The 18,071-nt window shown below is 36.7% G+C and overlaps 2 protein-coding genes across 2 annotated transcripts; one reads left to right on the forward strand and one right to left on the reverse strand.

Annotated features, from left to right (window-relative positions):
• Nucleotides 1-2,227: 2,227 nt before the first annotated feature.
• LOC112510304 (probable phospholipid-transporting ATPase 4) lies at nucleotides 2,228-10,720 on the forward strand. Its single transcript, XM_025115668.1, has 11 exons — nucleotides 2,228-2,416; nucleotides 2,924-4,895; nucleotides 5,848-5,958; nucleotides 6,045-6,321; nucleotides 6,397-6,485; nucleotides 6,560-6,644; nucleotides 7,965-8,174; nucleotides 8,252-8,377; nucleotides 8,461-8,559; nucleotides 9,531-9,722; nucleotides 9,827-10,720. Exons 2-11 carry the CDS (start codon nucleotides 3,118-3,120, stop codon nucleotides 10,502-10,504), a joined length of 3,645 nt encoding a protein of 1,214 aa, XP_024971436.1. The 5' UTR covers nucleotides 2,228-2,416; nucleotides 2,924-3,117; the 3' UTR covers nucleotides 10,505-10,720.
• Nucleotides 10,721-14,904: 4,184 nt separating this feature from the next.
• On the reverse strand, nucleotides 14,905-16,995 carry LOC112509332 (glycylpeptide N-tetradecanoyltransferase 1-like). Its single transcript, XM_025114238.1, has 2 exons — nucleotides 16,859-16,995; nucleotides 14,905-16,583 (listed from the first exon to the last, which is right to left on the reverse strand). Exon 2 carries the CDS (start codon nucleotides 16,553-16,555, stop codon nucleotides 15,242-15,244), a length of 1,314 nt encoding a protein of 437 aa, XP_024970006.1. The 5' UTR covers nucleotides 16,556-16,583; nucleotides 16,859-16,995; the 3' UTR covers nucleotides 14,905-15,241.
• Between the last annotated feature and the right edge of the window lie 1,076 nt (nucleotides 16,996-18,071).

Below are 18,071 nucleotides of genomic sequence, written 5' to 3' on the forward strand. Positions count from 1 at the left end.
ATTTATCGTTTAATAATATAATTTTTATAAAAATAATAATTAAGTATTTTGTTATAACTAATGATTATCTTAATTATATTTTAGATTTTTTATATTCAAAATAAGATGTTTATCTCGTATTTGATAATATTTATCGATAGTTAGTTACACAAATTAAAAAATAAAGCTTTAATAAGTTGTATTCATGCAAAATTTACTTGTGATCTTGAATTTTAAGTAATATACATCAATAAACAATATTTTATATATAACAAATTATTTTTAAAAGTTTTTATCAAATACTTTATAATATAGTATAGATTATATATGTATAAAAGAATATTTCGTAATATGCATATATGGTATGTTTGTTAATGCTATTTATTTTAATATACATAATAATTAAATAAAATGGGTTTAATTTTTTGTTAGTTCCCAAGTGGCTTCCTTCGTTGACCCGATAAATAAGCACAAATTCGAAAATTTGTTGCATTGTTTATTCATACCAAACACAAATAATGTATACCATATTATAAAATATTTGATAAAAATTCTTAAAAATTATTTTTTTATATATGAAATATTGTTCATTGATACATATTACTTAAAATTTAAAATTACAAATAAATTGTGCATGAATACAACTTGTTAAAGCTCTATATTTGAATTTATGTAATAAATTACAGATAAACATAATCAAATACATGATAAATATTTTATTTTTAAATATAAAAATTTTGAAATATAATTAAGATAATCATTGAGTTCTAACATAATAGTTAATTATTATCGTCATAAATGATATATTATTAAATTAAAAATAAAATACTTTTTATCAAACCTAAATTAAATTAAAAAAGTTACAAAAATGAGACTTTTAAATAGTTAATTTGATACTGATATCGATATATATTTTTTTCAATTTTTTATGATATCCTCAAATTTATATTTTATTTAAAATAAAAACATTGTCGCTTTCTCAAAACCACATAAAACCGTATTATATCGACATAAACAAAACAAAATGAAACATTAAAATCGAAATGTATCTCGTTGTATTGCGCGAGTACCTTTCTAGTTATACTTTACGTTTTCATATTTTACAAACGCAATATGTTGTTTATAAATCAGTTTTTACATGTTGTTTTATGTTCATGCATAAAAAGTAGTGTTTGAACAATGTTGTATGATTTATTGAATTTTAGGTACCAAAATGGAAGTTTTAAAAAATACGTTACCTAAAATAGGAATCAAGTTAAAAATATAACGTATGACAAGACAAAACTCGCTATCTCATGTTTAACGCAACATGAGAAGGGAAAATACTGGGTTAGGTAAAATAAGGATATGTGAGCGACGTAAACCTTGACTTGAGGTTGCAACCAAAGTTGTATGAATCACATGTCATTTGACACGTGTTTCTAATATAAATTTACATATAATTCAACTGTTTTTATTTTCTTGGAATCATGTGAGACAAGACCGTTTTCGTGAGATACGATTTTTATATTTGCAACTTTACAGCAAAACACTGTGAATGTAACCTTCACAGTGTTTTTGCTATGAAGATTCAACTTTTTTTACTTTCACAACATTTTGTTATGAAGTTTCAAGAGTAAAAATCATGTCTTACGTAAACAGTCTTGTCTCATGTGAACCCAACCCTATATAACTATTGTTCTCTTATAAATATAAGGGTTGTTTGTTTACCTCTTAATAGTTTCATTAAGAGGCAACATCTGAATCATTAAGAGGTGAATCTTGTTTGGCAAAAAAAAATTATGTCTCTTAATGGTCTTAAAAGTCTCTGATGATTTTATCTCATGAGCCTCTCTTAACCATTAAGTGTCCTGATTTCATTATAAACAACTACCAAACAATTATATTTCATTTTGCATTATATCATGAAAGTCTTTTAATTATTTTAACCACTTAATCATTCTGTATTAAACCATTCAGCAACTGCCAAATAAACATGTAATAACAAGATCCAATTATATATATATATATATATATTTGGTAATAAAAAGTAGGAAATCAAACAAGTGAGTATTGTATAAGAGTTGGGTTGTGCCACGTAAGAGTAGGTGGGAACCCCTTTCAGTCGCAAATAGACAATCACCATATTCAAAATTTGTGCCTGACAAATTAATTGCCTACATAAATCATCAAATTCAAATTTCAAAATTAAAATCAAATCCAAATTCATAATTAATTACTAAAATTTTGATAATTTCCAGAGTTAATTCCGTCACTGTTCATACAGTTTTGAGTTCTGTATACTAGAATTTAGAGGGGGGTTTCTCCTTCCGTCCCCTGAAACCCTCTCATTCTTACGATCTCCACAAGAAGATAGAGCTGGCATTCTTTGATCTTATCGCCTTCAATTCAAATGGGTTTGTTTCCATTTTCAATCATGGAATCTTCAGCTTGATAGGTACCTTTTTAATCTCTTTTATCTTTAATGTCTACTTCATAACGATTTGGGTTTTCTTTTCTCTTCACTGGGTTATCGGGGGTTTTTGTTCCAATTTCTGGAACCGGTGGGTTTTGGTTAATTGATTGGTTCATTTGTGGGCAATGTATATTCTTTTCTTGACTCTTGCTCTGGTTTAGCTGATTCGTTCTTCTCTACCTACAAGTTTGTTAAATTTTCCTAGTTTGATCTTTCAATTTGATTATGTGTTTGTAACTTCATTGGGGGTAATAAGGGTTTTTAATTTGATCTTACTTTCCCTATTTCATGTGATTATAGCTTAGATTCATCATTATAGGAGTATTGTTTTCATTTGAGGTTCATATCTGAAATCTGATTGCTTTGCAATTGATTTGTTGTTTTGGAGATTAATGATATTAGTTTGCCTTTCTTGTGTTTGATTAAATGCCAACGCCAAATCTGTAACTTATGTGACTTAAGGCATCATTTTTACCCAAATTCTTGCAGGATTTTGTAATCTTTGTATGGAAAAATTCAGCATTCTTATGAGTTTATGGTGGCCATGGAGGTCAATTAAGTTATCCTAGTGTTGTGAATTCTAAGAACCCCACTAAGTTTCTTGGAAGATTGAGCTGTTTCTGTGGTAATTTCTTGGAGGATTAAGCTGTTTCTGTGGTAAATCTGAACAAATCTTGTAGAATATGGCTCGTGGAATACGAGCGAGGCTAAAAAGAAGCAGTCTTTACACATTTGGATGCCTTCGACCACCTCGTGAATCTATTGACGAGCCTCATCAGTTTCAAGGGCCTGGATTTTCAAGAAACGTTTGTTGTAATCAGCCCGGTTTCCACCAAAAGAAGCCTCTCAAATATTGTTCGAATTATATCTCGACCACAAAGTACAATGTGATCACATTCTTACCCAAAGCCCTCTTTGAGCAATTCCGTCGTGTTGCTAATTTGTATTTCCTCCTAGCTGCAGCTCTATCTCTCACACCCGTTTCGCCTTTCTCGCCTGTTAGCATGATTGCGCCTCTAGTCTTTGTGATCGGGCTTAGTATGGCAAAAGAAGCTTTGGAAAACTGGCATCGGTTTATGCAGGATATGAAGGTAAATATGCGAAAAGTTATAGTTCATATTGGGGATGGTGTATTTGTTCGGAGGCCATGGATGAAAGTTCAGGTTGGAGATGTGGTCAAAGTTGAAAAAGATCATTTCTTTCCGGCGGATTTACTGTTCTTATCGTCTAGTTATGAGGACGGAATTTGTTATGTGGAGACCATGAACTTAGATGGGGAGACGAACTTAAAGGTTAAACGATCTTTAGAGGTAACGTTACCGTTGGATGATGATGCTGCTTTTAAAGACTTCAGAGCAACGATCACATGTGAGGATCCGAACCCAAATCTTTACACTTTCGTGGGTAATTTTGAATACGATCGACAAACGTATCCCCTTGATCCGAGTCAGATTCTGTTACGAGATTCTAAGCTTCGTAACACAGCTCATGTGTATGGAGTTGTGATATTCTCCGGTCATGATAGCAAAGTTATGCAAAATGCCACCAAATCCCCTTCGAAAAGGAGCACGATTGAGAAACAGATGGACAAGATCATTTACGTGCTTTTTACCCTTCTTGTGTTGATCTCATTGATCAGCTCAATCGGGTTTGCTATCAAGACTGGTTACCAGATGCCGAATTGGTGGTACATGCCTCAAGATGCAAAAAAAATTTATAATCCGACTCGGCCTTTCTTGTCGGGTTGTATTCATCTGATTACCGCTCTTATTCTTTACGGGTATTTGATACCCATTTCGCTTTATGTTTCCATTGAGCTCGTGAAGGTCCTGCAAGCATTGTTTATAAACCGAGATATACACATGTACGATGAAGAAACCGGTACTCCTGCTCAAGCCCGGACGTCGAATTTAAATGAGGAGTTGGGGATGGTGGACACGATTCTTTCGGATAAAACCGGCACGTTGACATGTAACCAGATGGATTTTCTGAAATGTTCGATAGCTGGAGTCCCGTACGGTATGCGTTCTAGTGAAGTAGAACTTGCTGCAGCCAGCCAGATGGCTATGGACCTCGTAGGACACGATCACAATTTTCCAAGAACCAGTGCACCACACGGGTCCGAGATCGAATTGGAGGTTGTACCTACTCCGAGAACCGGAAGCTCTCATAACCGAATGAAGGGATTTAGTTTCGAGGACAGTCGTTTGATGAATGGGAATTGGTTGAGGGAGCCAAATGCAGATATAATCTTGTTATTTTTCCGTATACTTGCGCTTTGTCACACCGCGGTTCCCGAGCTAAACGAGGAGACGGGCAGTTTTACGTATGAAGCCGAGTCGCCAGATGAAGGAGCTTTCCTTGTTGCTGCAAGAGAGTTTGGGTTCGAGTACTGCAAACGAACTCAATCGAGCATATTTGTTCGTGAGAGACATCCTCCTTCTCACGAGCCGGTTGAAAGGTATCAATATAATCTTGATCTTGATAATTTTATCGTTTTTGACTAATCCCACGGGTCCCTGAAGTTAACCGTCACACGATTAATTTATCTTTTTTTTACTAAACCCAATCGGGAGCAAACTCAATGTTTTACAAGTTGAGCCGCCAAGAATTCGACTAATCTATCTTGTATGCATCTAAATGTAGGGGTGTTCGGCAGTGCGGTTTGGGGTAAAACTGCAAACCGCATTGCACATGCGGTTTGAGCATTTTCTCAAACTGCATACACCTCAAACCGCAAAAAACTGCATTGTGAAATGTTGTGTGGTTTATGCGGTTTGTACCTAACAGACTTTATGTCTACAATCCAATATCATAAAATCAACTATAACGTATTAACGTTGCTGTAGTCCAAAAAAAATATAAAGTTTCAACAAGGCCGATTTCCAAATACTAATACGTAAATCAGAAATGGTCTAAGAAGTAAAAGATCAACTTCAAACTAAATCGTTGATACTTGAAAGTAACTTCACATAGAAGGTAGAAGTCGCAGATCAACATCAAAAATGAAAAAAAAAAATGGTGAAATCGTATCATGAATGTTGATTAAAGTCTAAAAGAGCCTAATGGATTATTGGGCTATAATTTATTAACATTATTATTCAAAGTCCAAAACTTTGGACTTATTAATGGTATGGAGAAAATAGATTAAAAATATTACATAAATTTAGCAATTATTATATATATATATATATGTTGTATATAAAAATAAAAAACATATACATATATATAATGTGCGGTGCGGTGCGGATTGAACCGCAGTTTGGTAACTCTAAAGCGCAAACTGCACCCCATAATGCGGTTTTGGTCAAAATCCAACCCGCAATGCGGAAGTTCTAAACCGCGCTTTCAGGGCGGTTTGGATGAACACCCCTATCTAAATGTTTGTATCCTTGCATATTATTGTTGAACAGGGAGTTCAAACTTCTCAATCTTTTGGATTTCACAAGCAAAAGAAAGCGGATGTCGGTTATTGTCAAGGATGAGACCGGACAGATTTTGCTACTGTGCAAAGGTGCAGACAGGTTAGTCTCTCGCCATCGTTTATTTTTCTCCTGAATTCGGTCATTTCATTCCTAACACAAGTCCATTTTTTTGATTGAAAATGCAGCATCATCTTTGATCGTTTATCCAAAAACGGAAGATCATTTGAGGAGGCGACCATAAAGCATCTAAACGAATACGGAGAAGCTGGTTTACGCACACTAGCATTTGCTTACAGAGAGCTTGAAGTTTCCGAATATTCTGCTTGGAATGACGAGTTTGCCAAAGCCAAAACTTCCATTGGAGGTAATCGAGACTTGATGCTTGAACGTTTATCGGATGTGATCGAAAGAGATTTGATCCTCGTTGGTGCAACGGCCGTGGAGGACAAGCTGCAGCAAGGGGTAGCAATCCGTTATCGAGCAAATTTTGAAGATTTTTTTTCTTTTCTGTTGGCTAATGGTTTCTTTCATATATAGGTGCCTCAATGTATCGATAAATTGGCGCAAGCTGGTCTTAAAATTTGGGTTCTAACCGGCGATAAGATGGAAACCGCAATCAACATTGGGTATGTTTCTTCAAAATCCAAATTGGTGGACAAAATTTGGCAAAGAAAATATGAATTTTTTTTGGGTTGTGCAGGTTTGCTTGCAGTTTGCTTCGGCAGGGGATGAAGCAGATATGTATAATGACGAACGGGGATATGTTAACCCATGATTCCAACACGGTACTTGTTCTTAGGCTATGTTTGGCAAACCATCAGCTGGCTTATTTTTTGTGCTTATTGAAAAAGCCCTGATAAGTAGGGCTGTAAACGAACCGAACGAACACGAATGGAGGTAGATTGGTGTTAGTTCGTTTAACTTAACCAAACAAATGAACAAACACGAACCGTAAACAAATGAAATTTTTTGTGTTCATGTTTGTTCGTTAAGAAAACGGGCTTGTTCCTGTTCGTTCGTTAAGAATGCTAAACGGACATACTTAAAGGAACATAAAGAAACATAATTGATTTTATATATTATTGTCATTATATATAGGGTTGGATTCCCGTGAGAAGGGAAATTATGGTGAGAAACGTAAGAAGGTATCTCCACCCTTGGATCAATCCTAATTGAATGTCAACACTAATGAGGTGCATCGAGATGCATCGGGTCAATTCGTTTCTAAAGCGCAATTCATGGGTGGGCATGAGATTAAAAGTGATTAAGGGTTCAAATCTCTTCTTACGCTTCTCAGCACTATCCTTTGCATATATATATATATATATATATATATAGAGAGAGAGAGAGAGAGAGAGAGAGAGAGGTTCGAGGGAAAACCCCTAAAAATGAAAAACTGAGGAACATCGTGGTGACCATTCACCTGTACGATATGCACATGTGCATACAAGTAATTGAAGTTGTTTCTTGGTTTCTGTGCATGTTATGCGCATGTGCATACCGAACAAATTACTTGTTTATACATGTGAACACCATATAGATGAATGGTTACGAGTGTTCCTCATTTTTTTTTTGCGGTTTTTTACTTGAACCTGACTCTCTCTCTCTCTCTCTTTATATATATATATATATAATATGAGGGAGGTTCTTGTAGGAACCTTGAATGTTATAGGAACCCATCAACCACCTCTTTTATGAGTATTCATGATGAATGTAGTGACAAATATTCACAATGAAGCATCGATTCCTAAAATATTTAAGATTTCTAAATGAACTTGCCCCTATAATATATACATATATGTGTGTGTGTATATATATATATATATAAACGAACAAACATAATTGAACAAATGGGACCTTTAATGGTTCATCGAACGTTCGATTTGCTTAAGGCCCTAGCCATAAGTTAGCTTTTCGAAAAGCTACTTCACGTCGCGTTTCAATAAGCTTAAGGGGTTTTCTCCACTTTTTTCTAATTATGCCCCTTTTCCAACTATGTTCTTTTAGGTCATTTTATATTGTCATAGAGCTTATTAGCTGGTTTTTACTAAACATGACTAGTTTATCAGTTTAGCTTATCAGCTAACAGCTAGCTTGCCGATCAGGTTGTAAAGGATAACATTTTGATGCAAATTACGAACGCATCTCAAATGGTTAAGCTTGAAAAAGATCCACATGCTGCATTTGCGTTGATTATCGATGGGAAGACGTTAACTTACGCTTTAGCAGACGATTTGAAGCATCAGTTCTTGAATCTAGCCGTTGATTGCGCGTCTGTCATATGTTGTCGTGTCTCACCTAAGCAAAAGGCATTGGTAAGCTCTTTTTGTGGCTTCTGAACGAATTTATAGCCGCTCGATTGTATTTTTAAAGTTGTAAACGTTTAAATTAGGTTACGAGATTGGTAAAAGAAGGTACTGGTAAAACGACTTTAGCAATCGGAGATGGTGCAAACGATGTTGGAATGATCCAAGAAGCCGATATTGGCGTTGGTATCAGTGGCGTTGAAGGAATGCAGGTTTGTAATACAGTAAAAAAACGCTCTTTTAACATAATCTCGAGCATAGGCTGTGGCTTACACGACTTCTTGGCTTTCTGCAGGCCGTGATGGCTAGCGACTTTGCTATAGCACAGTTTCGGTTTCTTGAAAGGCTTCTTGTCGTACATGGCCATTGGTGCTACAAGAGAATCGCTCAAATGGTACCAACCGAGCTAACTTGGCATAAATTTGAAAAACTTATCTTTGTGAAACTGTGTCGGAGTCTCACATCGGCTAGACAAAGACCATGGACCATCAAACATGTATATATGTAGGAACTTCCCCTGATATTGAAAGGGGCTCTATATATCCTAACATGGTATCAAAGATGGAGTCTAGCACCACCTAGGGACTTGACACACTTTTTCACCTCCGTTCTTGGGGGAACTGTCTAGTCTCTTCTTGAGGATCCATATTGGAGTTCCATCTTAGCCAGACACCGTCCATCAAACTTGTACACACACACACACACATATATATATATATATATATATATATATATATATATATATGGGTTCAAGTTTAGGGAAAAACCCCAAAAAAAATGAAACCCCTAGGAACACTCTGGTAACCATTCATTTGGACGGTCATAATACAAAGAAACATCTTCAGTTACTTGTATGCGCATATAATAAATGGTTACCAGAGTCTTCCTCAATTTTTCATTTTTTTGGGATTTTCCTCTGAACCTCCCTCTCTCTCTCTCTCTCTCTCTATATATATATATATATATGTATGTATGTATGTAAAGCCAGGTTCATACGAGAACATTAACCAAATAAAAGAATAAGAAAAACGGTCGAATCACATGTGACTTTACACTAAAATCACAAGTGATTCATGCAACCTTGGCCGCGATCTATGGTTGCGGGCCACGTTGCCTCCACACCTTTGCATTGACCGTTAGTGTAAATTCATGGTGATTTTGCACATGCTTCAGCCATTTTTGTGTTCTCTAATTTGGTTACTGTTCTTGTTTGAACCTCCCTCTATACACACACACATATATATATATATATATATATATATGAACCTCCTGTTAGGGCTATTTTAGAGAGAGGTTCAAAAAGGTTCCGGATATCCTAACAAATCGCTAGCTCATTTGATTGACTCTAAATTCGTTGCGATGCAGATTTGCTATTTCTTCTACAAGAACATCGCTTTCGGCCTAACGCTCTTCTACTTTGAGGCGTTTACCGGCTTCTCTGGACAATCGGTCTACGATGATTGGTATATGCTATTATTCAATGTCGTTCTCACATCATTGCCTGTGATTTCACTCGGAGTTTTCGAGCAAGATGTTTCTTCCGAAATCTGCTTACAGGTTGGCCTAGACCTTATTTAATTTCATCATTAATTTATCATATATCCTTTCATCAACTATTTAAAAACGTACAAAACGTGTAAACGATTGTGAAACCACCGCAGTTTCCGGCGTTATACCAACAAGGACCACGAAACCTGTTCTTCGACTGGTACAGAATCTTCGGGTGGATGGGAAACGGTCTCTACTGTTCCCTTATCGTCTTCTTTCTCAACATCATCATCTTTTACGACCAAGCTTTCCGGGTCGACGGCCAAACCGCTGACATGGCGGTGGTAGGCACCGCTATGTTCACCTGCGTTATCTACTCCGTCAACTGCCAGATCGCCCTCACGATGAGCCATTTCACATGGATCCAACACTTTCTCATCGGATTCAGCATCGGCGCGTGGTACGTTTTTCTCATATTATACGGCATGTTTTCGCCAAAAATCTCGAAAAACGTGTACCAAATCTTCATCGAAGCTCTTTCACCGGCACCGATTTACTGGCTTAGCATACTTCTAGTAGCTGTAGCCTGTAATCTTCCGTATTTGGCTCACATATCGTTCCAAAGATCGTTCAACCCGATGGATCATCACGTGATTCAAGAAATCAAATATTACAAGAAAGACGTCAAAGATCGACATATGTGGCGGAGAGAAAAATCAAAAGCGAGACAGGAAACGAAGATCGGGTTCTCGGCAAGAGTTGACGCGAAGATCAGACATTTGAAACTTAAGTTGCAGCGGAAATCATCGGTGTTGAGTCCTCGGGCTGTTTTGTACCCAACCCCAACGTGAAACTGTATACTTCTGGCTTGTTTTTCTTCGGATTTTTTTGTTGTGTATAATTATATACCGGGACGGGGTCGAGATGGTCGTTGTTTATCGGTTTCAGTCTCCGACCCGTTGTCGAAAATATCGAGTTTTCGAGTGGTTAAAACTATAAGGGAAGAAAACGATAGGGTGTATGTATGTACAATTCTAACAAGGATATAGATAGTTCATAGTTTTCCTGACCCTTTTCATTGCTTTTGAGAAACGGAGGACGTCCGCCACATTTTTACAAGTTACATTTTTTGGTTTTTTTTTTTAATTTTTTTTTAATGTTTTTTATACTATTAACGTCATTTAAGATTTATTGGATCATCTAATGTTCGGATGGGTTCTTTAAAAGTTGTACATCATGACAATTAATTTTTAAAAAGCAAATTATATGAGAAAATAACTTATTTTAATTTGGTTTTTATTTTGGGTAACGTATTTTCATAACTTCTATTTTGATACCTAAGATATAAATTTTTAAAAATTTAAGCATCCAGGTAACCGGTTGAAGCATTAACCGGTGGTTACCATGTTGATGTGGCGAGTGATGTGGTATCTTGTTAATGCTTCAGCAAATAATATTGAGTTGGATACCATACCACTCCCCACATTAGTATGGTAACCGGTTAATGCTTCAACCAGTTACCCGAATACTTAAATGTGTAGAACTTTAAATCTTAGCTACCAAAATGGAAGTTTTAGAAGTACGTCACCAAAAATAGGAATCAAGTTAAAGTACGTTACTTTTTCATACAATTTGCCCTTTAGAAATATATATTATATATTATAAGAACTTTCTTTTTTAATTAGGAGTAAAATAGAAAACTAAATATTTACTTTTAATAATGAATACTTATTTTGAAATAAACTAAAATAATAACGAAGACATTTATTTTGGTACGAAAAAATCTGTTTAATTTTTTAATTACTCACACAAAACTTTATATTTATATAAATATTGAAAAATTATCATATAAAATCATTATCACATTACATACCGTTTGGTTCCTGTAACCGGTTCGGTTATACAACCGGTCCTCATAGCCAGTTACATTGGGTTGGGTTCGGTGTAGGATATTTTCATTTGGTCCCTCTAATTGGTTATACGACTGGTCCACATAGCTGGTTCCATTGGGTTGGGTTGGGTTCGATGTAGGGCAAATTTGGGTTTTTGTGGGGGATAAATGGTTGGGCATGGTCGGTTACGAACCAATTACAACCAGTTGATCCTTTTACCGTTTATGCATCAAACTTGGTTTCAGTTAATCTCGACCGGTCCCTAAGGACTGAGAAAGTACACTCATCTTTGCACCGACACTTGCGAGAATCCCGACATTGTTTCTTGTCGATTTACCTCCATTGAATATCTCGATCATCAACTCGAAATACTCGATTTCTCGAATCCCATCGGGTTGAACGATCTTTAGAACGATACGTGAGCCAAATAAGGGAAGGTTACATGCCACTTCTATCAGTAGTATGCTAAGCCATTGGTAAAACTGGTGCAGGAGAAAGAGCTTATATGAAGATTCGATACACATTTTTTGAGATTTTTGGCAAAAACGTGCCGTATAAAATCGAGAAAAATGTACCATGATCCGGTGCTGAATCCGATCAGAAGGTATTGGATCCACGTGAAGCGGCTCATCATGAAGGCGATCTGCCAGTTGACGGGGCAGATAACACGAGTGACCATGGCGTTGCCACCACCGCCATCGCCATGCGAGCAGTCTGGCTGTTGGCCCGGAAAGTTTGGTCGTAAAAGAGGAGGATGATGATGTTGAGAAGTAAAGAGGTCGTTTTCGTAAATACCTTTGGCTTGCGTAAAACTTTTGCGAAACAAATCGACGGTTCGAGTTCACATAGTATGAGTTACAATTTCTTTTAGGATTATTGGGTTATTTTGTAGATATTGGGCTCTGAAGTCAACCACCTAGCAGACCGTTGTGTACAAATGACCACAAAAAGTTGTGATGCACTGGTAAATCTAATCTATCCCGGGTTCGAATACGGGCGATGCCAAACCCCTTGTGACCATTCATGGTCACCCGCCAGTGTGCGTAAGCTGGTCCGGGAACCCGCATTCACCAAAAAAAAAACTATAGGCATTTGTATTTCCAAAAAGAAACTCAAACTGAAATAATACCTCCTATAGTTGTAGTTCTAAGCTATCCAGATACCCAAACGAGCGCGGTATATCCCACCCGAAAGTGGGGTCATGTAGACAGGAAGACACTTGTCAAAGTGAAGGATCAATCTACAAGAATTCAAGAATCCTTGATGGTAGAAAATAAGAAATCAGCTATGAAACAAGAAGGCAAGAGTTAAGAAACCAAGCAAAACCGATTGGTTTCTATCATAAATATTCTGATACCTATCGAACAAAAAAGATAAAGATTTAAAGGGTACCTGATAAGCGCGGAGATTTCATCAAGAACGAGCAGAACCCATCCGAAGGTAATAAGATCAAAGAATGCCAGCTCGGTTTCTTGTTGAGATTATAACTATGGCAACCACATAGGAATAGGCTTCGTCCAAAAGGGTTCTCAATGGTGTGAGTCTACCTTCGGTCTAGGGTTTAGGGTTTACCTTTGGTTTCCTGACCATCCATCAATCTTTTTTACCTTTGGAAGGTCTCAGGGATTTGATCTTTTTATTACTCTCTTCCTATTTGTATAAAAGCAGTTGGTAGTTTCTTCAATTTATTGGGACCATCAGTCATCTAGAGGTCATTCTCAACCAGGGTTGGGTTCCGGTGAGAAGGGAACTCCACCCTTGGATCAATCCTAATTGAAGATCAACACTAATACGGTCACAATTCATGGGGTGGGCGTGAGATTAAAAGTGATCAACGGTGCATATCCCTTCTTATACTTCTCACTTTAACTCCTATTCTCACACGATCCTTCGTCTTCTCAGCCATTGGCTTATTTTTTACTGTGGTCTCACCAGCATTTCACTAACCACCACTCCATCAATGGCTCATCTCTTCAACACGACCTAAAACTTTTCCAGAACTCTGGTGACTTCAGCAGACTCGGTATTCAGGCAACTCACCAGCTTGCTCAATACACTACCCAAAGAGTATCTCTCGGTGGATGTCTATTAATCAGATAGTTAGGACTTCCTTTGGTCCATCGTAGCTCACATTATAGTAAATTTACCATCGACTTACCATCCATCCATCAAATTCAGCTTAAAGGGGGGAGGGGGGGGGGTTAGGTACCGAGTTTTTCGTGTATCTAAGTGTGGTTGGCTCATCATGTGTGGTAAGGTTTCTAACTGGTAGAGCAGGATGTTAGTGCATTTCTGTTTTAGTACAACTGGTAAAATCTTTGAATCAATAATGGGTTTTGTTTTTTTGATCTTTTGATGAAGACATATCGCTCTGTCGAGTTCAACAACCTCTTATGGGTTCTAATTCAATCTTTGTCCTATCTATTCAATTTGGTTGTGTTGGGTTCAAATGGGTCAAGGAATTCTAAATTTCAATTATGCAACATTCTCAATGTGTTGGGTCCATTAATTTATCATCTTGAATAATTGTAATATCATGTACTGCATTTGGGAAGTCTATTAATTTATCATCATATCATTTAGTGCATTTGGGAAGGTTGTGTATTCCTACGAATTTGGCCATTTCAGCTCAGGAGAAATCTAAAGCCTAATCTAGCCTTGTTAGAAGCAATATCTGCACTGGTGTGGGAAACAAATAAATCATCCTCACAGCTTTCAATTTCCATCTATAGTTATAAAACAGTAAGCATATTTTATCAAGATACAAAAACTTGGATCAACATCATTCAAAAGGACAAGTGCATTTGCAGCAAGATGTCCCTACAGCTCAATTCCAACCATTGACAACTTGCCAAAAGAATCAAAGGCAGAATATATAACTAAAGGTCTTTTTATTTGCATATCTTGACAAATAATTCCACAGAAACAGCATCTCTACCCTTGTGGTAGAGAAAAGATTTGCATGTATCATAGCCCACAAACATACTCCGAGTGGAATATACAGAGTATGCTTTGTTTGGTTTATATACTTTGCCAGATAATTTATCAACTACATATTGAAAATTTTACAACCTTATCATAATTTCAGTTTAGCTATCTCCCAATAGAAAAATTAATGTCAAGATTGAGAAAGTTTAATGAGTCTATTGCCTGAAACAAGGTCATTGTTAATGAACTTAGAAGATAGACGAACCTCCACCTCAATTGCATGAAAATGATGTAATTGATAGGGTTTTAATGATTTAAGGATATGTTGCTATAAATATTGAGGTATGCAAGTGAATGTACATTTTATCTATTTTACCAAGAACCAATTCCAGATGACGATTTATCTACTTTTGATTATGTACATGGTGACATAAAAGACCAAAGCAACAACCAGACAGAAAGATACATCAGATGAAGGAACAATTTTTGTTGATGAACCAACACATGTAGTCTGGGACATGGAAAAAGTTCTAACAATACACCCAATTACCATTAAACATGATGTGAAAATCATAACGAATATTAAAACGCAAACAAGTTTTCAGGATACCAACCTTTCAAGTCCTGTCAAAAATCAAGAAAACTGAAACCCTTACAGCTTTATGAAAGAGAAGTTCACCAGGCAACAGAAATTAATCATTGCATTGCAGAGATCCGAAAATGTTACCCAAAATTCCGCCTTAGACATTGATAAAATCAAAGCTCGGACTACAAGAGGACAAGCCCAAGTTCTGATGGTCTCAGTGCTCGGTTTAACCGGTAATTGTACAGATAATAGTGGAGTTGCCCATCACCTGGTCCAAATTTCAGTTCCTTCAAGATAGTTTCGTTTTCCATAACATCTAAAGCATTGAATACATCATAACCCTTCTTCTTAGCCACAATAAGAGCATCATTCATCAACTGAAGCAGAGGAGTCCGAGTGGATACATTGTAGTAGGAATATGCAGCCTTCAAAGTCGAATAATTCTGATTGCCAAGGATGGTTGAAGGAAGTGTGTAGAAACTGCAGAAATCTGTGACATCATGAGTCTCGGGACTTTCCACCAAATAACTGTCCACTACATCCTCCTTAGGAAGCAACCAATGCTCTACATCATTTTCATCGAAGTCGGGCGCCACCATGAATTGCTTCAAGTAGTCCCTAAGCAAACGGGTAACAGCAGGAAGATCGTGGAGCTCCATCTTTCTAAACCCAGGTGTAACCGGTGAATCTGGCAACTTGTACAGCTTAATGGTCCGGCTCATTGTCATCCTCGCACCAAGCCTAGAAAACCCAACATCTATGAGCTTCTTTGGATTCAAAGATCTGTGCCAGTATTGACAAGTCGAGATAGGTGTAGGCAAAACCACCCCAGCAGTATAAGCTGCCTGCCATATATTCTCCAAGTGAACTCTCCTAGTAACTTCTTTAATCATGACAGGGGCAAGCCTTTTCGATCTAAGTTTCTTGTGAACACACAAAAAATTAATCTCTGCCATGTTAACAATGGTGTCCTTTGCCCTGATTCTGGCAGGCACCCCAGTTATAAAAGCTACCAACTTCTTCGAAGTCTTGACTCGCACCCCAATATGCCAACTTCTGTAATAACCTGGAGGACGAAGTGCCCAATGAAGAAACTCTTTCGAATAGTTAAACCTAAACATATTCTCATCATCCTCGACATAATTGTTGGCAAGAAGAGTGTAAACCTCAGAGCACATCTCCTTTGTATCCATGTCACAAGTAATCCATTCATAAGGACCAGGAAGATTATAAGGCTCTTGCTTAACTTCTGACAAGGGTGTTGGAGGCTCAATAGGGCCTTCAGGTAAGTTAGAGTTCCCAACATCCTTAAACTGCCCAACAGGTTGAGTTTCCCAAAATTTATGCCTCTTGGAAAGAGTCAAAGACTCTTGAACCTTTTGTGCAATTGCATCAATAGATGTCTCGCTCTCGTTGGTTTTAGGCTTTATAGTCCCATCAGAATCAGGGTTTTGGTTTTCAGCAGGTGAACTGGAATTCACATTGTTATCGGCCATCTCAATCCTCAACTAAAGCGCCAAATAACTGTAGGTTTAATCCAAAATCAGTCAAGAACAGTAAAAGTAAAACACCTTGTAAAGGCTATCAAATATCAATTTCGCAGATTCTTCGATATCTTAACAATAATCCTCCAATACAACAAATAAATACGTAAAACTAGCATAGAGAAACATTATCACACAAATTAACAACAATAATTGACTGATGAAGATCTATAAATCAAAAATTAGCAAGATAATCATTGAAATTTACGCAAACTAAACCTGCAATTAATAGATGGATATGGAGATTAGGTTTACCTCCGATCTGGATTCGCCGACGGTGAGGAAGGATCGTCGGAACAGCGAGTGAAGATCTAGGTTCTTGAGATCATATATGGTTTGATGATATAGGGAAATGGGGGAAAGAATTAAGTATCGAAGACGCTTTGTTGGATGGAAGGAAGAGTGGAAATAGCAAAAGCGTCTATATGGAGTGGAAATAGCTTTTCCAATTAGATTTTCAAAAGTAAATTACATTTTTAGTCCTTGTAGATTTTAGATATTATGGAATTAGTCCCTGTATGGTTCGTTCATTACATCGATGGTTACTGTGGTTTGTGATTTCGTATGAATCTGGTCCTTATTAACATTGTTAAAATTTTCTATTTGATGCGTTTCATCTGAGGGTATTTTAGTAATTTTATCAACAAAAAACCCTTCTCCTGTCACCTCTTTGTTTTCATACGATGAACCCCTCCTCCTTCCCCTTCCTTAATTTCGTTTGGCCTAAACACCATGCAGTAAACACATAAATTAGAGGCTTAAACTTGTTCTCCAGCCCCCAATTCCACGAACCTGAATTACACGGTTTATTTTACTCCTATATAAGGGTATTTTAGTAATTTTATCAACAAAAACCCCATTATCAAGAAAACTCAGATTATTTTACTCTTCCCTAGTTCCGTTTGACCTTAACCTCATGCTAGTAAACTCATATTAGAGGCTTAAACTTGTTCTCCACCCCAAGTTCCAAGATCTCGGGATAAGTTTGAATTACACGAGTTATCCTACTCCTACATAAGGGTATTTTAGTAATTTTATCAAGAAAAAGCCCATTATCATGTCTCCCCTTTCACGTCCCCCTTCGGCTCTTTCCATTTCTTTGATGAACCACTTCCTCTTCCCTAATTTCGTTTGACCTAAACCTCATGCCAATAAACTCATAAATTAAAGGCTTAAATTTGTTCTGCACCTCAAATCCCAAGATCTCGAGATAAGTTTGAGTTACACGGTTTAGCTCTTACGAATTTCGATTCCTAATAAGGACTTAATGTTTACCCCAAATATCTTCTTCATTCATAGTAATAATCATATGAAACTCCTCTAATTTCTATCTTTAAAGTATAAGGGACCAAAACAACAAAGAATAATAAACCTGAGGGACCAAAACAACAATAACTTGTAAGTCATAAGGATAAAAATAACAATGAATTACAAACCATAAGAATGAAAACTGTAATTTCTAAACTAT

Source organism: Cynara cardunculus, assembly GCF_001531365.2.
Source record: "Cynara cardunculus var. scolymus isolate 2C chromosome LG 3, CcrdV1, whole genome shotgun sequence".
In the NCBI taxonomy this organism is placed as follows: Eukaryota; Viridiplantae; Streptophyta; class Magnoliopsida; order Asterales; family Asteraceae; genus Cynara; species Cynara cardunculus.